Source organism: Amphiprion ocellaris, chromosome 9, assembly GCF_022539595.1.
Source record: "Amphiprion ocellaris isolate individual 3 ecotype Okinawa chromosome 9, ASM2253959v1, whole genome shotgun sequence".
In the NCBI taxonomy this organism is placed as follows: domain Eukaryota; kingdom Metazoa; phylum Chordata; class Actinopteri; family Pomacentridae; genus Amphiprion; species Amphiprion ocellaris.
In genome coordinates, this window is record NC_072774.1 from 17,458,220 (window position 1) to 17,480,154 (window position 21,935).

Genomic DNA, 21,935 nt, shown 5'->3' on the forward strand with positions numbered 1-21,935 from the left:
TCAGTTAGTGTTTGAATATACACCTAAGTATCACACAGTTACAGTGATGAAGACTGTCCTCATATGCAGCAGGTTTTTCTATTCACGTCCATCACTGATAAATATGTGGAAATCCCATCACACAGTCACATCAAGACAAGGGTAAAGAAATAAATCAGAGCAGACACAGAAGCAGAGATAATTTGCTGTATTCAAATCTTGAACACATCAGTCGACCCAACATTTAGTGCAAGTTCCGCAAACATCACATCATCATTCACACGAGGTTGCTGCAAGATTGTCCTGCTGCATCTTAAATGAGTTGGCAATTCAACAGACTTAACAGAATGTGAAACAGAAGGATATTATTAAATTAACAGGTGAACAGAGGTACATGGCAATGGATATTTAAAGCTATTTTCCACTCTGAACAGATCATTTCAACCTTTGGACACACCAGTATTATTCGTTCCTTTAGAGTCAGCCTCCACTGCACATGGAACAATGACACAGACAATATTTCCATGTTAAGTTGTCTTGGTGTTGAGTCACGGCAAGGATTTGAAATCAAAATTAACTGATTGTATGGCAAAGCCAAAGTTTGTGGTTAATGTAATGAAACCTTACAGTACAGTAATATTGTCCACATTCAGTTCACCATGGCCTGTTGAGTCTGGTGAAGTCCAGACAGAATGAGAGCTACAAGCACACATCCACACAGACTGCAATAATTGAGAGACTTGAAAATACATCAACAGCAATTTTGACAATTAATAATTTGTGCAAAAATGCCAAATACATTTCTTCTTCCAGCTTCTGAAATGTGACAATTTGCTGCTTTTGCATTGTGTGTTATTGTAAATTGTGGGTTTTGCCAGGCAATTTAAGCAATGTGAAAGTGTTACTTCAGAGCATGGGTGTGTTATATTTCCCGGTTATTACACTGCAGTGCACAGCATGAGGAGGGGGCTTGCAGCAGCTTACAGCTGTGCATCGAGCTCAGAGAACACAGATAGTTTCATGACATGCAGCAGCAACACTAAAACAACTGTGTAGTCAGTCATACTGGTGCTACTATTAACCCCATATGTCAACATTTCTGACTGAAATACATTGCACGAGTGTCAACGGTTACTTAAATTTGAATTCTGAAAATAAAACTAGAGTCATTTGACTTCACTTAAGATTTTTCTGGTGATTTCCCTCACAACCAATGCACAGCTGCCAAGGAGATGCTTCTGTAGAGTGTCACATGACCACCACCAACTCAATGACAACTGGGACACAGTTAAAAACTTCAAAGATTAGTTAGTGAGTGGATCTTAACATCATTTGTCAAATGACTGCATGTTCTCAGGGTCACAAATAATCTTTCATTCTAAAAATTCTGGTGCTTCATTTTTTTTCTTTTAAAAAAAAAAAATAAATAAATGAAAAAACCTGTAGATTGTGAGTTCAATCACAGCAACACAAGAGAGAACAAAAAGCGTGGTTCAAGCAGCGAGTTACAATGCAGTGAAAGTCAACACTGTCCATGTCGTCTCATTCAACAGTGAGTCACTGAGTGTCTCAGAAACAAACATCTGCACACAGTACAGTTAGAGTGTGACAGATGCTGACTGCTTCCATGTGATGCAACATAACCTCTATGTTCATTTCAACACTCAGCGCTGCTGAATGGGGGTCAACTATGACATCTATCCAGGACCCAAATCTCACACAACCACAACACAAAAGAGTGATTGGTGACTTTAGATAAGCTGCTGCTTGCTTTAAGAAATCAAAGCATTCCTACAGATTTTTGTTTGACAGTAAACTTGATGAGAAATGATCTAAAAAAAAAAAGTGCAGTACATCGACAAAAAAGTAAACAGAATATGATGACTTGGCAATACATTTAAGTTTTTACCTGTAAAAGGTTGACAGTGACAATCACTTCCTCATGCACGCACACATACACACACACAGGTGTAACACCTACGCTGTGTGTCTCAAACAATGCTGACGTGAGGCCTGTCAGTGAAATCAGGCTGATATTTCTCACTCAGCTGTCACATCCACAGACAACATGAAGAGAAATCATTCAACTGCTGCCATACTGGATTCCCTGTGGTGCTGCTCTGCTGCACTGCTCCTGAGAATAAAGAAACTTTCATGGTCACTCAAGGAAACTAACTGTCCGTTCCACCTGACAGACTTTAAAATGACAGCTTTTTAAAATGTTTTTAATTTTGGCAGCTTGTTTAACTCGGACAACAAACCAGGTGACAAGTCGCCAAGTTTAATCAGTTTCTACATATTATTTCAAGAAAAGATCATATGATCTGATACTTATTTGAGGAAGCGTTTTGTTTTGCATCAAGGAAATTTTTCTTCAAGTCGTTTTGCAATAATGAGCATCAGAACAGCAGACCCACACTGTGGTCTCTACATCTATGCAGTTCCTATGACTGACCCACATTTGATCATTTTCTGGTTCAGTTTGGTTTAATTCCTGGTGTATTATTTTTTACTTTGCTTGATTTGGCATATAAACACCATCATGAAGTCTTCGTACAACTGAATCAATGTAAAACTGGATTTGAAGTCTCTAATTAGATCCAGATTTTGGTCAAAAGTATGTGGACATTTAAACATTTGATTTGCATGTGAAAGTTTAACGTGTGATTCCAAAACCAAGGGCAACTACTTTTGTATTGTCAAGGTGCTCATTGCAGCAAAACAGAGCCTGTGAAGGAGGAGGAGAAGAAGGAGAAGTAGTAGAAGAAGAAGGAGAAGAAGAAGAAGGAGGAGCAGGAAGAGGAGGAGGAGGGGAAGAAGAATCTGCTGCTTCTAAATAGCCTTGGCATCAGCTTTGCAGCTCGCTGCAACCCTGTTACTTTTCCACACCCTCTTGTATCCAGGATGTGGTCGTATGATCACTAATGTCTTGTGAAATCTATTAGATTTGACTGTCTGACGAGAACAACAATGTTGAGGCTAATTATTCAATCTGGTGGAGAATTTGTGTGTGGTGAAAGGTACCGCTTTGAACAGCATTACTTGGTCAGACTGGTAATGGCTGTTTAATTTATGGTGAACGCATGTTTTATGCCTTGATGGTTATGGGCTTTATTCCACACCGAAGTGCCTCTTGGTTATTCCTTATCAATAACTTGTTTCTTCACAATAGTGATGTGGTGTCAACGCTGAAATTCAAGTCCACAATCTGCCCATTTAGCGATAGTTTCGGAGAGAGAAAGAGGGCAAGGATAGCAGCAGTCACATTCTGGGCTCCTGGGGCTTTAATGAGGTCTTGACATCTCATTACATCCAAAGTGCCGTTGCAGAAATATCCCATGATGCCGTTAAGTACCTTCCTCCAAATCCTGCTTCGTACTCTCTCCAGTTCCATCTTTACTGCAACTGGGAGACTTTGAGAGGTGAAGTACTTGCAAAGTCTAAGAAGAAGGGTCCTTCCTGTTTGGGCAGGAAAGTGGTGGGGATGACATTATAGATGCCTGCAGGGACGTGTTCTGCTTCCATGTAGCAGAAACCACATCTATTAAAAAAAACAGAAAGAGATTTTAGTGTTCTACAGAACTTCAACATCAGTTTAGAAGAGTGGCAACCAAACATCTCAGTTTAAAGGGGCGGAAGCACAAATTATCAGACTAACTTACAGATCACCTACCTGCTTCTCCATTTCAGCTTTTGCCATTTAAAGGTAGAGTCTGTAATCCTGGTTAAATACTCAATACATAATATAGATAATATTAGTAATAAGATAGGGACTGAACTCAGTATAATAATCTGATGCTCACTCGTCAGGATTAATGAATTAACTGGGCTGATAAATTTGTTGACAGACTACTATCCAATGGACAACAATTTACAAATGATAAATATTTGTTTAGAGTAACTTATAAACAGTGCTTCAATTTCATAGTTTGTCCACTAAAGAAATTACTAATTTAGACTAAATAGTTTTTTGAACTTTAAAAAGGCAGGATCCAATATTTAAGGAATCTCTATGAGATAATGTTTATTAATGTTATTTGTAAAATTAGTCACTGGATTGCTATCAGTTTTTGGAACTCTTAAATACTGAATTCATTTTTTATCTTACAATTTAAAAATGAGTTGAAATAATATATAGGCTACTGATATGTTTAATGCTGAAGGAAATTACCTTTAATAGTTTGTAAATTTATAGCGTACAAAGTATTGTGAAGAAACACAGCACAATAATAACTTATCCATTTGCAAACACGTGGAAGCTCTGTTTCTACTGACTAACTAAGCACAATCGCTCAGATCATTCAGGCAAAGCTGAACAAAAATGAACTCCGACCTGAGAAACTCCTGGAAGTCTGTCCAGCTTTTCCAATGGGTAGAATACTAATAGGATGGCACAAAGTGTACGGTGACCATGCCCTAACACACCAGATTAAACAAACTGAGTCTGAGGAGGCTGTCGCATTAAATCTGTTACAACGTGATCCAGCAGTCACACAAATATTCTGTTGGTTGAAATTCAGCTCTAATACAATGTGGAAATGTCTCTGTGATTCATCTCTATTTCTGAATAACATGCTGTGACAAAACAATTTCAACAACAACATTCAACATCTGTCATTACTAAAAACACAGCTTGCTCTCTCAGGATACAGTTTCCACATGAACTAAATACTGATCAGTAATTTTCTGTAAGACGACTTTAAGGCAGCATGACATGAAAAGTTGCTTTTGTCAGCATGGTCACAGAATGAGTTCAAGTTAATTACTGGATTATTTGAAATTATAAATGCCTTTCTCGTCTCGACAAGCATTAAAATCTGATATTATTCACTAATCATTAAAAATTAGGAATTATGTTATCTACTATAAATTAGTGTGTCCATACAGTGAGGTTGGAAATTAATTTCACATTATGTTTCATTAATGAATATAAATAAACAGACTGTGAAGGGTGACTTGTGAATTGTCTGGCATCTCAAACCTTAAGGCAATTTCTCTGCAAAGAAGTCAGGCTGGAGTCCAGCAGATCTCACTGTAGGCCTAATGAATTGTCAAAACATAGGCTTCTGCTCTTCCTGCTGCCTGTGTTGAGGCAGCCGGTTTGTTTTTTCTCTACTGATGCTTGTTCATTTGGATGACATTACCTGTAATCTCCACTGGTCTTCTTCTGGAAGGCTGCTGGGCCCGGATCACCCACTGTTGACACTGTCACCATTTCAAAACCAACACTGTACTGCCTGCAGACACACACAAAAAAGATACAGTGAGAGGGGATAACTACTAACTTCAACACAGATCATGCCCAAGGCAGAGTCACACAGTTTTGCTGTTTCTTAATAACATCCATGTGTCCTATCTTTATGAAGGGGGATCAAAAAGGTGAGAGACTTTGCCTGTAAACATGAAAAACCGAGCAATACGCTCACCGCTTGCAGCACTCCAGGAAGTCTCATTATGTAAACATGGCAAGCACCATCTGCAATGAGTGCTGAATCACCCAAACAGAGTCGGAACAACTACTCTTCAACTTGAATTTCAACTTGAGGAAGAGGAACAAGTCAGAAGGAGCCAAATCTAGCAAGTAGGGCAGGTGGGAAACGACAACTGTGATGTTGTGGCCAAAGAACAACGCATAATCACCACACTAAGCAGGTGCACAGGCACCATAGTTTAGTTAATTTGCACTGAATGTTCTCCCTTAAGACACATCGGGATGTTACAGTAGAACTCTGCTTTGACAGTCCAGCCCTGGGGAGGTAACTCATGATGCACAACTAACATGAACGTTGAAGAAAACAACAAGGTCTTGGCGTGCTCCTGACCTAGGGTGACTTGTTTTGGAAACTAAGGGCCTTTCAACTGTGAAAACTGCATTTTTTTCTCTCCATAGTGGCCACAAACTGAACTCTTCTCACCAGTGATGTTCCTTGAAAATAAGTTAGGGTCACTCTGCACTCCTGATTAACACAGAATGTTATGTTTGCTCTCTGCTCCAGTTTGCAGGCCATGGAGAAATCGCAAATGCACATGTATCAGTGGTATTGAAAATGTGTAAAACAGATCCTGCTGTTGATAGCATGAGGCACACGGTCTCCTGACAGCTCTTGCTCGCTCACGTTGCCTTCACACAGACACCACAGAAAGCTCCAGTACTTTTTGATCCACCTTCACATTTGGTTTGCTGTGGTGCAGAGGGAGGCTTCAGTACAATAAGCCCTTTAGTATTTCTCAAAGTCATTCACACCCTTCCTCACCTCTTCACAGTGTACATGTTGGTGATATAAGAGGCTAACAGTACAGTCACATTCATCTGTAATTAACTGCACAAAACACAGATACGCCAGATTTAACTTTATGGCTTAAGTTATGCAAATAATTATGTAAACGTAATGGAAGACAGCATGAAATGTAGTGTGAAAGAGATGATTTTTCATGTCACCCAAAGACTGAGAAATAAACAAAATGTAATAATTGAGTCATCATTGTGTGTGTGTGTGTGTGTGTGTGTGTGTGTGTGTGTGTGTGTGTGTGTGTGTGTGTGTGTGTGTGTGTAGGAGAGTGAGAGAAGGCAAGAGACAGAGAGAAGAAGCCAGAGGATCAGTATGTGCTATTGCTTCATTAGAGAAGTCAATGAGTCATCCTGCTAATGAGTTCTTTAAAAAGTCAGACAGATTCATTTAAAATGAAGTGAAATTAAATGGGTACAGAAGAGGCACTGTTCCTAATTTTGCACCATTACTGGCAGATTCAGGCCTTGTTCACTTTATAAAATACAGTTTTTTGTGTTTTGGCCTTTTGTCCACATGCAAGAACAGTTTTACATAACTAAAGTAGACCTGGAGCACAATTCAGTGAAAACATCCGTCATTTATCTGACGGATATTGATTTGCAACATTTTTTATGGCTAAGCTTTGCTTCAATATTCACTGTGTAATAGATTTTAAACATGTGTTGGAGCATTACCATTTGTAAAACCATCAAAAGTGTGACTGTCACAAGAAAACAGTGCGTTTTAATTGTGCCATTTTTACATGAGGTGATTGTGTTTTACAGTGGATGTGGCCCAGATTGTGCAAGAGTAAAAATGATAATTGGACTTTTTATGTGTTTATGCATAAACGTCAACTTATACTTTCAATATATTGAGAAACGTGTCAGAATCAGTCCAAACATATGAATCCCCTGTTCCTTAATGCTGAATTGTTGATGCCTATTAGAACCAGTAATGGCTTTCTTTCAGGCTTCTGATTACCAAACATGGCTTCAGGGTTATGGATATTTCTCCCTGATGCTCTAGCATGCTCTTGACAGTGTGGAGTTGTGATTTTGCATATTTGTGTGGATGAATGTTAAAATAGTGGATGTTTTGTTTTGCCTTTTTTTTTTTTTTTTTTTTTTAGAACAAAGAAGTAAAAACCTGGCTTTGAAATTCCTACGTATGTGTGAATTCGTAGCAAAAAAAAAAAATAGAAAAAAGAGAGATGCAACAGTATCTGTGACCACACTGTCCCTCTGCTACAGACATTAAAGATATTTCTGAAGTTAAGCTGCTAGTGATTGATTTTTTTGTGCTGCTACTCTTCAATCTTAACCCTCTCTCCTGTACAGTTAGAAAAGCGCGAAACTGATCCTTTTTTGTTTGCTGTTGTGTTCTGCAAATCTGTTGTTCCAACACCTTCAAAATCTGGATGAGCAAAATTCATGCAACTTAAGTGATGATAATAAGATAAAAAAATCACAGTTAAGTCCTAACATTACATAATTTGTTGCTGTACAAGTCAGACCTGGATCCTCGGAGCTCGATGAGCAGCGGCCCGGACCGCTCCAGGTTGATCTGATAGATAGGGTTGTGTTTGTATGAGTCCTTATAGTTCCCACAACCCCCAGCGCTGACCCCCTTCCACTGGCCATTGATCTGAAGACAAAAGGAGGGTCACAAACAAAATACCTTTTTTGAGTTTTAATGGCAACCAATAGAAACAAAATCCTATTCAGCTGAAAAAAGAAAAACATCAGAAATCCTAAATATTAAAATTCCACCAAATATGTTACATCATACACAACATGTAGTCAAATTATTAATAACTATAGAATACAAGTGACAATCCCAATGATGTCCAGCTGACCTAACTAAATTACTGAAGACTTAAAAGTATTGAACTAAACGCTAAAACTCATAACACTTGTCTACATTATTTGCTTGTTGATGTACAGATACCTACCCTTTTTGAGTGAGTGAAGGGATTTGGGATCTTGGAAAAGGTGAATTTGCATCCGGTGTACACCTACATAGGAAAAAAAAAACATTAGTTTACATCGATCATGCACAGCTCTAAATGCTCAGCATTTAACTATGACTGCTTAATTAAAGAACAGAAACAGCAACCTAAGGAGAAATCAACATAGACTACCAAATATTGCCTTTGCATTATCAGCAGTTTTGCAAAACAAAGTGCAGCAGGTTTGCAAATCCTGGATATCTCACCCTCAAACAAAGCTGTTAATTTATTCATGGTTATCAGCTCACAAAATAGATCTTTTTTTTTATCAGCGCTGCTAAGGCGAAAGAAACATCAGAAAAGAAATCACATTTCTTGCTTCCTGCTTTGATCTCTGGTGAAAACTCAGCGAAAAAGACAGCATTCAATCACTTATTCTCAAGATGATTTTTGAACAGAAATGCTGATCTGAGCTGAAGGAAGACTGTTTTTTTTTTTTTTTTTTTTTTAATGGTCGGATTGGTGGGAAAAGCGGGAGAAGGCCTGCAGCGGTTACAGCAGTGGTGCAGCTGATACAAACCGAATACATGACGCACACACACAGTAAACACACAGCTAACATCAGGCATGAGCTCAGAATGCATGTTGTTTTTTAACAAGTGATCTCAGTATAAACAGTTCTGCACAGGCCTCACTGCAGTTAGCAAGGGGAGTCCATGAATTATAAATAACAAAAAAAAAATTTAGGTCACACGTGCGCACACATACAGCACACACACACTTTAAAGTCTCAAACTCCCTCAACTAGTCTCAAGAATCTGAGGGTTTTCAGAGAAACAAAGTGGGTATAGCAAAATAATATGAGAAGTGAATTTTAGTTTATATGGAGATTAAAGAGAGACGAGCAGTAATTATTCTTAACTGCCTCATAATACTATTGGAAATATGTAGGTCTGACAAAAACAAAAGCAGACATTCTGCCCATTGCCATGTGAGCCAGAGTCTTGGCATGTTAGCTTCATGAAGAAAAAACTTGTAGGCATTGGTTAGCTTTAGTCCCTTTTCTGCACCGAGCTGAAGGACACGGTTTATGGACCAGTGTAAAAAGTTTGTCATGTCCTGCAATTAGCATAGACCACCTACCATCACCTTCTCAACTTAATATGGTAAAAAAAATCTTCAGCATGGGATGAGCGATCAGCTAACATACCACAGAGGATGCAGTCACATAATGGTGACCCCACAGTCAGCAGTCTATTAATATAAAAGGCACACAATGTGGACTGAAAAAACAAGACTGAGTCAATTCTAAAACAAAACTAAATGGTAAACTTTAGCTATAGTTAAGTTTTAGTGTTCATCTTTTACTCAGTGAAACAGGAGAAACTAAATTACCTCAGCAATTCCACTAAGAAACAAAGAAACTCAAATCATCAGGCACTATAAAACATCCATGTTCCAAAAAAAAGTTTACATTTTTTTAAACTTTTAAAATATTATAAAATTAAATAGATACATGCTTTAAGATTTGTATTAGGGATCAACTGATGTTTGGACTGGCCCATTATTGGATCAAATATTCAGTATTATTCTGATTATTGGTATAGTTATACATGTTTACAGATTCCTGACAAGACAAATGAATTAAAAAGTGCTCTATTATAGCTGTGATGTAGCCATCTTTCTCCTATCTGTAGCCACTACTCTGTGGTCTTAAACAATATGTGATCTGTCCCATTTAAAAAAATAAACATAATGTCCTGCCCACAGCACTATCTGACTGTCTGATTGGTTACGCGTTGGTTACAAGCTCTCTTTTAAATAAAAATATGAAAACATAAATTAAAAAAGGCATTTTAATTAATTTTGACACTTTTACTGGAACTGTTTATCGGTTTCAAATACCAGTTCTCAGGTTCCTTCATTACCAGTAACTGGAATCAGTCCCTGGTTTATATTCCTCTGAGCACAAACAACACTCAAAGGTCTATACTGAAGTCTCTCACCCGCAGTGTGTAGTTGATGGTGTTCTGTTTCTCGTACTGGGAGACCACCAGAGTGAAAGTGTGTGTTCCTGCACTGGTCAGCCTCATCTTAGTCAGATAATGTGGGCTGTTGATGCGGATGCCATCAATGTAAGGAGGGGGGTCCGCTGTGGAAGAAGTCAGAAGAGTCAATTACACAGAATAATCTAAGAGCAGTTCAGGTGAACCATTTTTTTCATATTGTTGAACTTTGTCTTAACATGGAAGTAGCAGTTTAGTGGACTTTTATTTTGGAAATAAATTTCTTTCAAAGTCATCTGAGGTCTTGGTAAATAGAACAATGTATCAGAAAAGTTAGTCGGGAACAGAATTATCATTCTGGGTATCTGACCTTTCTGTGTGTGACTGTAGCACAGTAAAAAAGGTGTGACTGAGTGTTGCTATCAAACTCCTGCTGCCACACATCTACAGCACATGGCACAGAGAGAAAAAGTGTCCCTTAAAGCATCTATCACACCTCACCTGGATAGTAGACCTTCTTGCCATCTGTCTTGTAAACGACGAGAGTGATGAACTCCCTGTTTTGTGCAAAATCATCCTGGGCAAACAAACAGACATATGAGTCATTTGATCACAGTGAGTCACTACAATATCAGCTCGAATGGGGTCTGACGTAAATTCCAAAAACATCATGATGTTCGTCAGTATTTTCCAGATGTGTGTGTCTACCTTGTCAGTGATGTGTCTGGTGAGCAGCACCCACACCGCAGCTCCCCCTGTTGGGCACTGGACCTCCAGCTTGTACTGAGGATTGTTGGCCAGACTGTAGACATCTTTCACTGGGCCCTGTTTACCATCCCAGCTACTGCAGATGGAAAACAAAACACGCACTTGAAACTTCAGCCTACTAGGTTCTACTATCCAAAAACCAAGTCTTTACCTTAATTTAAATATTTTACATTTTGGAGACACACGCACCTGTGAATGCAGGAGGAATCTTTAAAAAGTGCAGGATTCCAGCTCAGGTAGATGACATCATAGTACTGACAAAGGTCCTCCCATGCAATCCAGAAAACACCTGGGGGGCAATACAAGGTGATAAAATCCATTAAAAGTGATTCATATTAGTTGTTAAATTTGTCAGTGATAAAATACATAGCAATGTGTGGATTTGTACTGTAACAAACTTAGGCATATGTTTTTGCTTTCTGCAACATTAACCTTGACGTGATTAGCTTGTGAAATAACAGCTGTGCTCCTTTTTATTCTAAAGTACCTCTATTATTTTTTTCAAGTCATTGTGCTTTCAATGTGGCCTAACATTTACCATTTGGAAAGCACCTCTAAGCATTTTCATGTAGATAAAAGGAGACAGACTGCCTGTCAGCTTTACTGTGATAGAAAATGTTTTACATCCTGAGATGTTGTCAAGGACAGAAGCTGAAATAATGACTTCAGTGTCAATATGAACTTCACAGAGCCCGTTTTTTCCCCTGGCAGGAACTGAAAGCACTGTATTTTGGAGACAAGAATAAAAGAATACCGTTGTCAAACTTCTGTGCTGTCTTAGGATCAAAGTTGAGGTATTTGAGGAGCTCAGGTGTCCAGTTCTTCTCATCTCGCTCACTGTAGCGTCCCTTCCACCGTAGATGACTCCACGGATTCTTCAGCTGCAGGAAGCGCATTCCCTACAAGGGTAACACCCCACGGAGATGAGGGTAAAAGTGAGAAGGAATTCTATTTAATTCTCTACAGGCTATACAGACTTTTGGAGTAGTGACCAAAAATTGTCACTACTGTAGTCAATAGCAAAACTTAAGAATCTGCAACTGTACGTACTATTCAATTTAGAATTCCTATTGTGCATGTGAGACACTTTAAACAGGTAATATATGATGGAAACTACAGATTTTCCCACCCTTATAGATTTTACTAACATGAACAGCGCAACATAAGAGATACTATGCACAGATCTTATTTTACACTAATGAGGCCAACTCTATTTCTTTAGTTTCTGTGACAACTCAAATACTTCTTAAAAGTGCTGAATTAATCTCATTAAGAGACTGAATTTGACATAAGCACTTGTAATTGTCAGGACTGCAGCAGGGACACTGTGTATCAAAAGTCATAAACCCTCACGTTTTCCCATGTTCTCTCTTAGAATCAACATCAGTATGTATAATGATATGCTGATGCTAACTTTGTATTCCCTGATGTCAAGAACAGCGTAGGCGTGTGTTGGCACCAAACCCCATCTCTCCCCTTCTTCCTCTGTCATCACGCCTGTTGCCGTGGTGATGAGAACATCACCTCTGTGAAACCTGGAAACAGAGAGCAGGAAGAAGATACAGAACACAGAAATTTAGCCAGAGGAGAACAAAACGAAGGAAGGTGGCAAAGTCATAACATACTAATAAAATGCTATCTCTGCGTATGTTTGTGTGCTGATCACCTCTGGAAGAGCATGCGGAACGTGTCGTCCTTGCTGAATGACTGATTGTCAGAGTGCATAGCGATGCGTTCAGGGATCCAGCCAGTGAGCGCGTGCAGATCGATATTCTGTAAAAAAAGGAATTATATTTTTAAAAATCGGACTTTTCACAAACTCATGTCTTGAAAAAACATCAAACTTTGGTTTGAATGTAAAATGACTCACATTAGAATAATCTTTTTTTGCCTACGAAGACTCCTGAGTGAAATGACCTGGAGGTATCTTAGTGGCAGCCATGACAGGAGCTAGTCGAATTTTTAAAATGCTAATTCCTAATGTGATTTAATGCTTTCTGACCTCTTTTATCATATGATAACATTGGTTCCTCCATCCTGAACAAAAGCAGATTCAACTAGACACATTATCAATGGCAGACCTTGGTCAACAGCATCCACCACTACATAATAATATAGTGTAGTGGAATAGCAAACAGATTCTCTTGCAATTAACCCACACTGTGGTTGTCTTAATGAATTCTCCTTCACATCTTTCCTTGTCCTCAAGGCATATTTCCACTGGGGTCAAAAGTGTTTCAGAGAAGACAAAGGAGATCTTTTTTTTTTTGACTATTTGACTGTAGCTGATGTCTGGTAAAAGTGAACGTGGTTAGGCAAAATGGCTACAAATATATTTAAAAAAAAAAACAAAAACAAAACATTTCAAGACCTTGAAGTGACGTATCTTCCATTATCAACCTCCAGATTTGTCAAGTCAAAAAAAAAAAACACCTTCAAAGTACTAAGTTAAAGCTTGACTTAAATCAAAATTTTAATTTGTCCCTGTTTTCAGAAACTCTTAGCTCTAAAGGTTGTACTTAATTATTTTATATGGGAGTAGTCTTTACATGTCAGATCTTGAAGAGGCTCTTGTGGCAGGTGAAATAACAAATTTAAAAATAGTTCCATCTCTTGGTTTCTCCACTACACTCACCGAGTTGGAGCCAGGAAAGTCGTAGCCACCCATCACCTTCATGTAGGCCTTCTCTATCAGGGAGACCCAGAGCTCATTCCTGTTGCTGGAGTAGGAGCACAGCAGCTCTCCGTTGCGATCCACTGGCAGGTAGTCATCTATAATCACCTGCATCAAGGACAGAGACAGGTTTGGTTTTTGAGTTAAAAAAAAAAAAAAAAAAAAAAAAAAAATCTTTATTTAAACTTAACTAGTTTGTTTGTTGAGTCTATACATTTGTGTGAATATGAATGTATGTTTTGCCTATTATACAAACAACATTTATTAGACAAATATAAGACATTACAATATCAGGTCATCACACTGTATTTTCTGTTATTAAGAGACTACCGGGAGAAAAACTAAAAAAAAATGTCTTATCTTGAAAAATTCCAATACATTTTCAATTAATTTCAATAATAAGTGAACAGTGTTTTAAACCAAAAAGAGACTATTACTGTGGATTTTGCATTAAGCTACATGAGAATACACACTTTACTCAAATTTATGAGTTTACACATTGTAAAAGCTGATAAATGTGAAATAAGTCAATTTCCACGATGGGATTCCAAATATTTTGATACCTACAGAAATAATTTTCTCCATTACCCTATCGATCGACAAGGATTTGCAATGCAAACCAGGATGCTGCTAGTACACTCTAACTCTCTCTATAATAGGGGTGCTATATTCTTCTGTATGTCTTCTACTACCCTCTTAGTGTTTTACCTCGTAGTGCACAGATGAACTTGCTGTAGTAATTTGTCTTTTACCTTCCTAGGAACTCCATTGATGTGAAGTTTGACCATGTATTTCCCACAAGGGTTATACTCTGGCTCCCCTCGTCTGTTCTGAGGATAGATTATGCTGTAACACACAAACACACACATTCAAAATCTTACATTAGTCTTTATTTAAAATGGTTAGAAATTACCATGCACTGATGGACCACACTGGCTTTTTATTGAAGGTGTATATGAGACACTGCATGTCATTTTTGTCAAAGTGCGATTCGGTTGTCATCTACAAAATCTGATCTCATGCCAATATTTATTTTGACACTATTACTATTGTTTTCCATTTTATCATCATGTAAATTATGTTTGCATCAGAGGACATTTGCAGGAATATTTGTAACATTCCAAATGAAATATTTTTGTTTTAGCACTAAAAAACATCAAAAGTAAAGCACAAATGTCCAACAAATAGTGGTAGCTCAAGTGAAAATACACTATAGGTTCATGTAACTATCTTAAAAAAAAAAAACAATGCTTGTGGAAGCTATATGCAGTACCTGGTGATGAGTTTTTTGTTGTAGCGCCTCTCATAGGCTGCACTAATGGCAAGTGACGCCACAAATGAACAGTCAGACACCACAGTCTGGAAAACAGGAAAGGACAAAGGAATGGAATCAACAAATCAAGGGTAATCAGGTAAGACACAGTGTATAAAGTGTAAACAAGTGAAAAAAGACCCTATTGTGCAAAAAAACTATTCGTGTCAGAGGGTATGTTAAATGGTCTACTGCAAAGTTGCTTATCTGTGATGTTGCTGCGCCATCTACTGGATGAATTTTAACATCAACACAAAACATACACAGCACTAACACTCACAGAAACAGCCAATATAGCTATAAACGTTTGGTAAAGTTGGACTTCTACATAATATGAAGCAAAAATGTCAGTATTATAAGCCACAAATAAATAACTCATACTTCCACCACAAATAACAAGTTCCAGAGAAAGAAACTGTAACTATATGAGAGTAATATTTCCTTTTTAACAATAAAATATGTAAAAGACAGCCCTAACAATTAATTTAAACAAGGTTGGAAAACTGAGTCCAGCTGCTAATCTGACCTGTTTGATGCTGAAGCTGGACACAGACATGATCATTGTGGGGTTATTGCAGATCTCGTCGGGCCGAACCCAGCGGGAGAAGATGGCTTTCTGTTTGGGTGACAATGCCAGTTTTCCATATTTGTCCCTGGAAAAAAAAAGAGGAAATAAGTAAATAAAACACACCAACAAAGAGTGAGAAACTGTGTCAAACTAACTTGCCCATTGTCCGTCACGCCAAACTTCATCTTTATTTGTTTTGGTCTGTAATTGTTGATGGTATTGGGCCACAGCTCTGGATATTTATTGCTCTGTGCTGGCATGCAAATATTTGTTTTACTTGCAAAGTCTCTAAAACCACATAGAAACTTCAAAAGAAGACAAGCGGTAAGTGAAGCCTTTCTGGAGCCCCTGGATGAACAGTCATTTCTCAATATGACTCCAAAAAACATGCATCACTACACAATTTTTCCTTGCATGCTCACTGAAGCATTAAAATGTCATTATGTCTTGCTACATGTTGTTTCTATTGTGACCATGATGAGGGTCCTTATTTCTCTATGAGCATAAAGATATACAATAGTCATAGGAAATAAAATAATGACATTTTACCCTGTGTTATTCTCATTAAGAGTGATCAAAAAGCATTGTCCAACAAGCAGAATATACATTTTACATGTCAGGCATATTAGTAGAACTTTGTTGGTTTTCTACAATGGAAAGACATTACATGGCAAATGAGACATCTGTAAACTGCTAGACCCAGAAATATCGTAGTGTTTACTATACCAGACACCTTTTTTTAAAGTGGGCAAAAATACAGTCTCAGGTATTTGACATTTATTCCCCCATTTCAACTCAAAATTTATTAAGGACACAGCTAATGGGAAGGTCCACAGAATAATAAAATAATGAATAAGAAAAAAGAAAAAGAACGGAAAATCTATTAAATATTCAATAGTGATCAGATAATCACATGCAGACCACACCCTTTACTGTATTCTGGATTAGAATCTGACTGACCTCTGGTCAGAGTTGGGTATGCCAAGATCATGCATTATGGAGATTTATATAACCTAAATGTTTGAAAGTATGAAATTTCACAGCACTCCTCCCACTGCAGCTTCCTGGGGCTTTCAGCAGCAGCCTCATACTGCTATTGTAAGTCATTATGAGTCTGTGTAAGCCATCTTCACTGTAGCAACACTACAGGTTGGCAGTACACAGAGGGGCACAAATCTTTAAAAATGAAGCTGTCAGTCTCTGAATATGAGCTAAAATTACAGGCCAGGGTATTGGTTTGTGAATGTAATGTCCAACGTGGTCTATAAATATCCATATCATTTGAAAGATCACTGGTTATGTAATGGCCTAAATATTTGACCTCAGTACACACCTTAAGGACAGTACCAGAGAGAAAGAAAGCAAGAGAAACCAGTTTTCTGTCTTCTTTACTTCTAACAATCATAATATTACTCTACTTAAACTACATTTGATGTCAAAATCCATAACATAATCCAAACAAACTCTGAAAAACTGTCAGAATCCAGCATTTTACAGACAGAAAATCACCAGTGTTAATATGGTGGGTGATGAGAGAACTACACAACACCCATGTATGCAACCATGTGTCCTGTTTGACTTCCATTTCCGTGTTTTGACAAAACCCCCCAATAGTTTGAGTGTTCCATATTTTTCAGTTTCAGTTTGACATATTAGATTTTCAAATAGGGTTCAGATTATACACATTATGGCATTCTGACACCGAGCTTTTATCATTTTTAAAACAACAACAGTAAATCATAACACGAACTTACGAGAAAGGTACAGGAAAGGCGAATCGCTCCTTCAGGTCCACACTCATGAAGGGCACATAGGCTATGCCATTGATTGTAGATGTACTCCTGAAAATTAAGAACAAGTTTAATGGAACAGAGCTTCAAAACATTTAAGTTTGTTTATATTATTACCAAAAAATATATATATAAAAAAAAATCACAGAATAATTTTCTGTCGGGGTGGAGTAGCACTTACACCACCAAGTGATGACACTAAAGTAAAGATTTTCCTCTTATTTTTCCAGGAAATCTTTTACACCCATTAATTTTTTAGAAGTATCCTATCCCTGACCAGCACAGCAATTTCAGGTGTCAGCTGTTGCAGTGATTTCAGAAAAACTCAAATTCAAGTTGTTATGACACACTACTTTTAGTCTTTCAATATTATCTTTTTCTAGGAATGTTAGGTGTCTAAAAAGTTGTATTAAAAGTCTGCCAAGATGTGTAGGATTTCATCTAAAGTAGCACCACCTTACAACAGATTCCACTAGCCATCTCACCTGAGCACCTCGATCTCCTCAGCCGTGTAGCGCTGACCGTGGGGCTCACTGGACTGGACTGCCCGGACGGGCTGGGGCTGCTGTCGGTCGTTGAGGCTGAAGTCTGGACCGAGGGGGAAAAACTGGCGGACTGGTCCCCCAGAATTGGCACCACTGTTGGACTTGGTACCAGAAAACCCTGTCCTGTCCTGAGTCTGGCTTGGAGTCGATTTGGACTGGGATTCTTTCAGACCTTCCGCCCTTTTGGAAGACAGTGGAGGAGATATTTCAAATATATCTGCAAAAACCAAATCAGTTTCTACAGACAAAAAGAAAAAGCAACCTTTGAAAAATTAATACAGCCTACAACTCATAACTTGCTTTTTCTTTTAAACTGATCTTTTCAGGTAAATGTATGACGGTACTGACTATTTTCATGCATCCAAAACATTGACTTTAAAAACTGACTGTTCATTTGCTACCAATTATTTCCCACTTCTTGGCAGGTGCAATTGTAATGACATAATCAGTGTTATTAACTTCACTTGTCTGCAGTTTTATTGTTGTGGCTATTCAGTTTACATTGCAAAAAAAAAATCATACATATGACCAAACTAGTAATTCTGCTTTATTTATATTATAGGTCATTTGGTCATATAGACATACACAAAGTAATAATCTGCAGTATGATTTACTACTATACTACTATATATCTAACTAATTCACTGGCAAACCAGTGGATGTTGAAACTTTACATTTAGCAAGGTAAGTGAAATGAAGCAAGGTAAGTAAGAAAAGACCAAAACTATGTAAAATTAAACAAACATAAAATCAAAAAGCTCAACAAAAGGTGGCTAAACAACATGTTGCCTCTGAATAGCTTTTGATCAACATCAGTTCATAGCTAGGAAATGTTGGATAATTAGCACAGCTAAACAGAAAGCAGCCTCTTTTGGTGAACATTCTGACTTAGAACAAAAAGTCAATACCAGTTTTCATATTTACCTGTCTAAAGCTTGACGTGCTAACTGCTTCAGCTTGTTCTGCAGCGCCTGGTCCGATGTCTCATTGGACTATTGTAAAAACAGAAGGAGAAAAAAGTGTGGAAGCAAGCAGGAATAATGTGAGGGAAGACCGAATGAAAGTTAGTCACTGTGATTTAGAGTGATGATGAACAGAGAGAGGCAGAGTGAGACACCTACTGTCTTAATGCAGAGCTCCACAGCCTGAGTATACAATTCAATAGCTTCATCATCATTCCCCTTCTCATCTTCCTCAAAGGCCTGCGTAACCAGGAAGTGGGCGCGCTCCAGATCCACCTGCTGCCGGGACTTCAGCGGGTCGCTTTTCTGTGCCTGGACTGGGGTCAAAAGTCAAGGGAAGAAGATGGTTAGGACATTAACTTCTAGCACATTGAAGAGGAGCTCATTGCTAGCTGAATGGTAAAATATAACTGCAGTAATTCTACTAACCACTTCCACTAACAACTTAAAACAGGAAAACAAGTATTCACAGCTTTGTTGCATTTTTTTCAGAGTGGCTAACAATGTATATGTTGGCTTCTGAAACAGATTTAGTTAATCTGACTACTTGGCCTGGGGTCCAGTTTAAGACCAGATGGAGTGTTTGATGCTGTTCAGGGATTTCTGTCTGAAGTTGTGTTGTTTTAACTATTTGACCAATATCGAAGTAGCACACAGTTACCATTTCAACAGATTCACCAAGCTAAAAGTGATGCAGATAATTACAGCAGCTGAGAAATAAAGTCTGCCTTCATGAAGGTTATAATGTTCAGTTTTATTGAAATTGGTTCAGGGGCGTTCATGTTTGCTTTCATTCACACCAGTTTCATTTCAAGAAAGCACTGTAGTTTAAGAAAGAGTTGGATATTTGGTGCAAATTGAGAAACTTTGTAGTTATATTTTCCTGAATGGACAATACAATAATAATAATAATAATAATAATAATAATAATAATAATAATAATAATAATAATAATAATAAATAGTGCATATTAATACTTTTTTTTCACTCAGAAAAAAGCAAGAAAATGGAACAGCTACACAGAGCAGTAAACATCACCTACTAGCTAACCAACAAAATGGACACTCCCTCAGTATGTGGTTACACCCATGTGAACTCGCACACAGACACACACCCACAGTGCAAGGCAAGTCATGGAAGAAGGCTGTCAGGCAGCAAGTGAGAAAGTATGTCCTTAGGGCCCATTCAGGAATAATCCTAACCTGTTTTTCACTTACGATTAACCCTGACTAACAATTCACCTCTTTAAGATTTTAGATCAATGTAGATCAGTGGCAAACGAGAAAAGGGGAAAAGTAATAAACAAGTTCAACAGTTTTTTTGAAAAAGGTTTTTAACAACGTATGATGCATGTGCTTTCTTTCTGTTTGCCTTCTCTGAGTTTTCAACAGCACTGACTTTCTTTCAACAATGTATTTGTGTATGACTAATAAAAATCAGCATTAAAAAGAGTAAATGAATGGTCAACAAAAATTGTTTTGGAAATTGGTCTACATTAAAACTTGTCATTTTATATCTCTGCAGAATAAGGTAGAAAACTATTGTGTTGCCGTGCTTTACAGTGCAAAAACATGACAATATGCATCACTGAGATGAAATTCTCACGTATTTGTACATGAAAGCATGAAGTAGAAAAATACAGCAAACAATACAAGCTGTTCCTGTGGCAAATAGCAAAACAGTGTGTCTTCAGTTAAGGTAGCAAAAAAATACTGAGAAACTACAACAAAGTTGAGCAGATTTGATCTTCCTTGAACAATACAATAACGTTCCTGTTAATTTGGTCACTAAATCGTAAGAAGAGGTTCAGTGAAAACGCTAAAAATCAGACCCCGTCTCTCTCTAGTCAGGTGAACATACCAGCATTGTGGAGAGCTTGAACCCGATCCAGGTATTCATTCACTTTGTCCTGGATTCCTTCCAGTTTCGATCCTGCCATACCAGCATATATCAGAGCCTGGGCTGCCTCCTATGGCAAAGCATCATGAAAGAAGCAGCAGTTAAAGAACTCTATGTAGCCGTTAAGTACTGGCAATTAGTGACAATTCTAAGAACTCAACTTTAAATAAATTAATGCTGTAAGATGACTAAATGTACCTTCAGACATTTCTTTACAGATACTTTGATGTAGTCATGAGTCCATAATAGAAAGTAACATTTTAACTTCTATGTAAGATTAGCTAAATGCTAATTTTGACAGGCAGCAGCTGTTCACACTTGTCAAATGTAAATGTATAGCCACCCACCTTATAATAAAACACAGCCTCATTATATTTTCCTTTCTGGTCATAGGTTACAGCTGTTTTGGCAAATTTGACGCCATCGAGCTCCAGTGCCGTGCAGTCCATGCTGAACAAAACTTGTTGACAGAGCTCTCAGTTAGCCAGGCTAGCTAACCGCTAGCTACCGCAATTCGCCAAATTAACAAAATGTCTGTCTTTCACTCTCAACACAGTTTATTCCATCACCTCGGACAAAGCATAGTGAAGATAATCCTGTCAAGCACCCTTACTCCGGTGGCCAAAAGTGTCTAGTTAAAAGTTTGACTTCACCCTTTGACAAATGACTACAACACAAGCGGACACCAAAACAACCACATCGTTTCCGGGAGATGCACTTCGCGCAGTCGCAGTAGAGGATGCAGCCGCTACTGTATCATGCTGTGTTCATGTGCAGTCAGAAACAATGGTCGTACTCTTATTTTTAACCATTCATAATTGACAGTACCTTTTACGCGTGGTAACCAGCGCTACAAGAGAAGTCCAGTTGATTTTTTTATTGAAGCTCCTACAAAAAGCACAAAGATGTCCACAGTGTGAAAACGCTCAGAATGTGTTGTAGAAAGCCAAAAGTGACTCCTGGACTGACATAAAGAAAGGCAGAAACCACTGTTCCCTTTAAACTGCGCGCGTGCGCAATTGCGCACTGCTGACACGGTCTCCGCGCACAGAAAATCTGCGCTGCGCACAAAAAAAAAAATCCAACCTAAATTGTAAATAAAATAAACACGTAACAATTCATTCTGTGCTATTTTTCAGGGTGAGTCAGTGAGTGACGGTGACTGGCTGCTGCAGCCAATGATGTGATTCACATACGTATTTACCATAGACT

At 38.1% G+C, this 21,935-nt stretch overlaps 1 protein-coding gene across 1 annotated transcript; it reads right to left on the reverse strand.

Moving 5' to 3' along the window:
- Positions 1–172: 172 nt before the first annotated feature.
- On the reverse strand, positions 173–21,440 carry capn7 (calpain 7). Its single transcript, XM_023271720.3, has 21 exons — positions 21,071–21,440; positions 20,685–20,793; positions 18,984–19,141; positions 18,787–18,854; positions 17,803–18,042; positions 17,282–17,368; positions 15,486–15,612; positions 14,921–15,006; positions 14,400–14,493; positions 13,609–13,755; positions 12,640–12,746; positions 12,388–12,508; positions 11,728–11,872; positions 11,163–11,262; positions 10,914–11,049; positions 10,707–10,782; positions 10,206–10,351; positions 8,203–8,265; positions 7,765–7,895; positions 5,124–5,216; positions 173–3,520 (listed from the first exon to the last, which is right to left on the reverse strand). Exons 1-21 carry the CDS (start codon positions 21,170–21,172, stop codon positions 3,376–3,378), a joined length of 2,481 nt encoding a protein of 826 aa, XP_023127488.1. The 5' UTR covers positions 21,173–21,440; the 3' UTR covers positions 173–3,375.
- Between the last annotated feature and the right edge of the window lie 495 nt (positions 21,441–21,935).

Bases quoted from the DNA above. Each gene is read 5' to 3' on its own strand.
- capn7 (XM_023271720.3), bottom strand. From the start codon at position 21,172: ATGGACTGCACGGCACTGGAGCTCGATGGCGTCAAATTTGCCAAAACA. The intron at 15,613-17,281 runs GTAAGTTCGTGT...TTTTTTTTCCAG, and splicing joins GCCTTTCCTGTACCTTTCTC to GGACAAATATGGAAAACTGG. The intron at 3,521-5,123 runs GTAATGTCATCC...TTTTTTTAATAG, and splicing joins AAGACCAGTGGAGATTACAG to ATGTGGTTTCTGCTACATGG.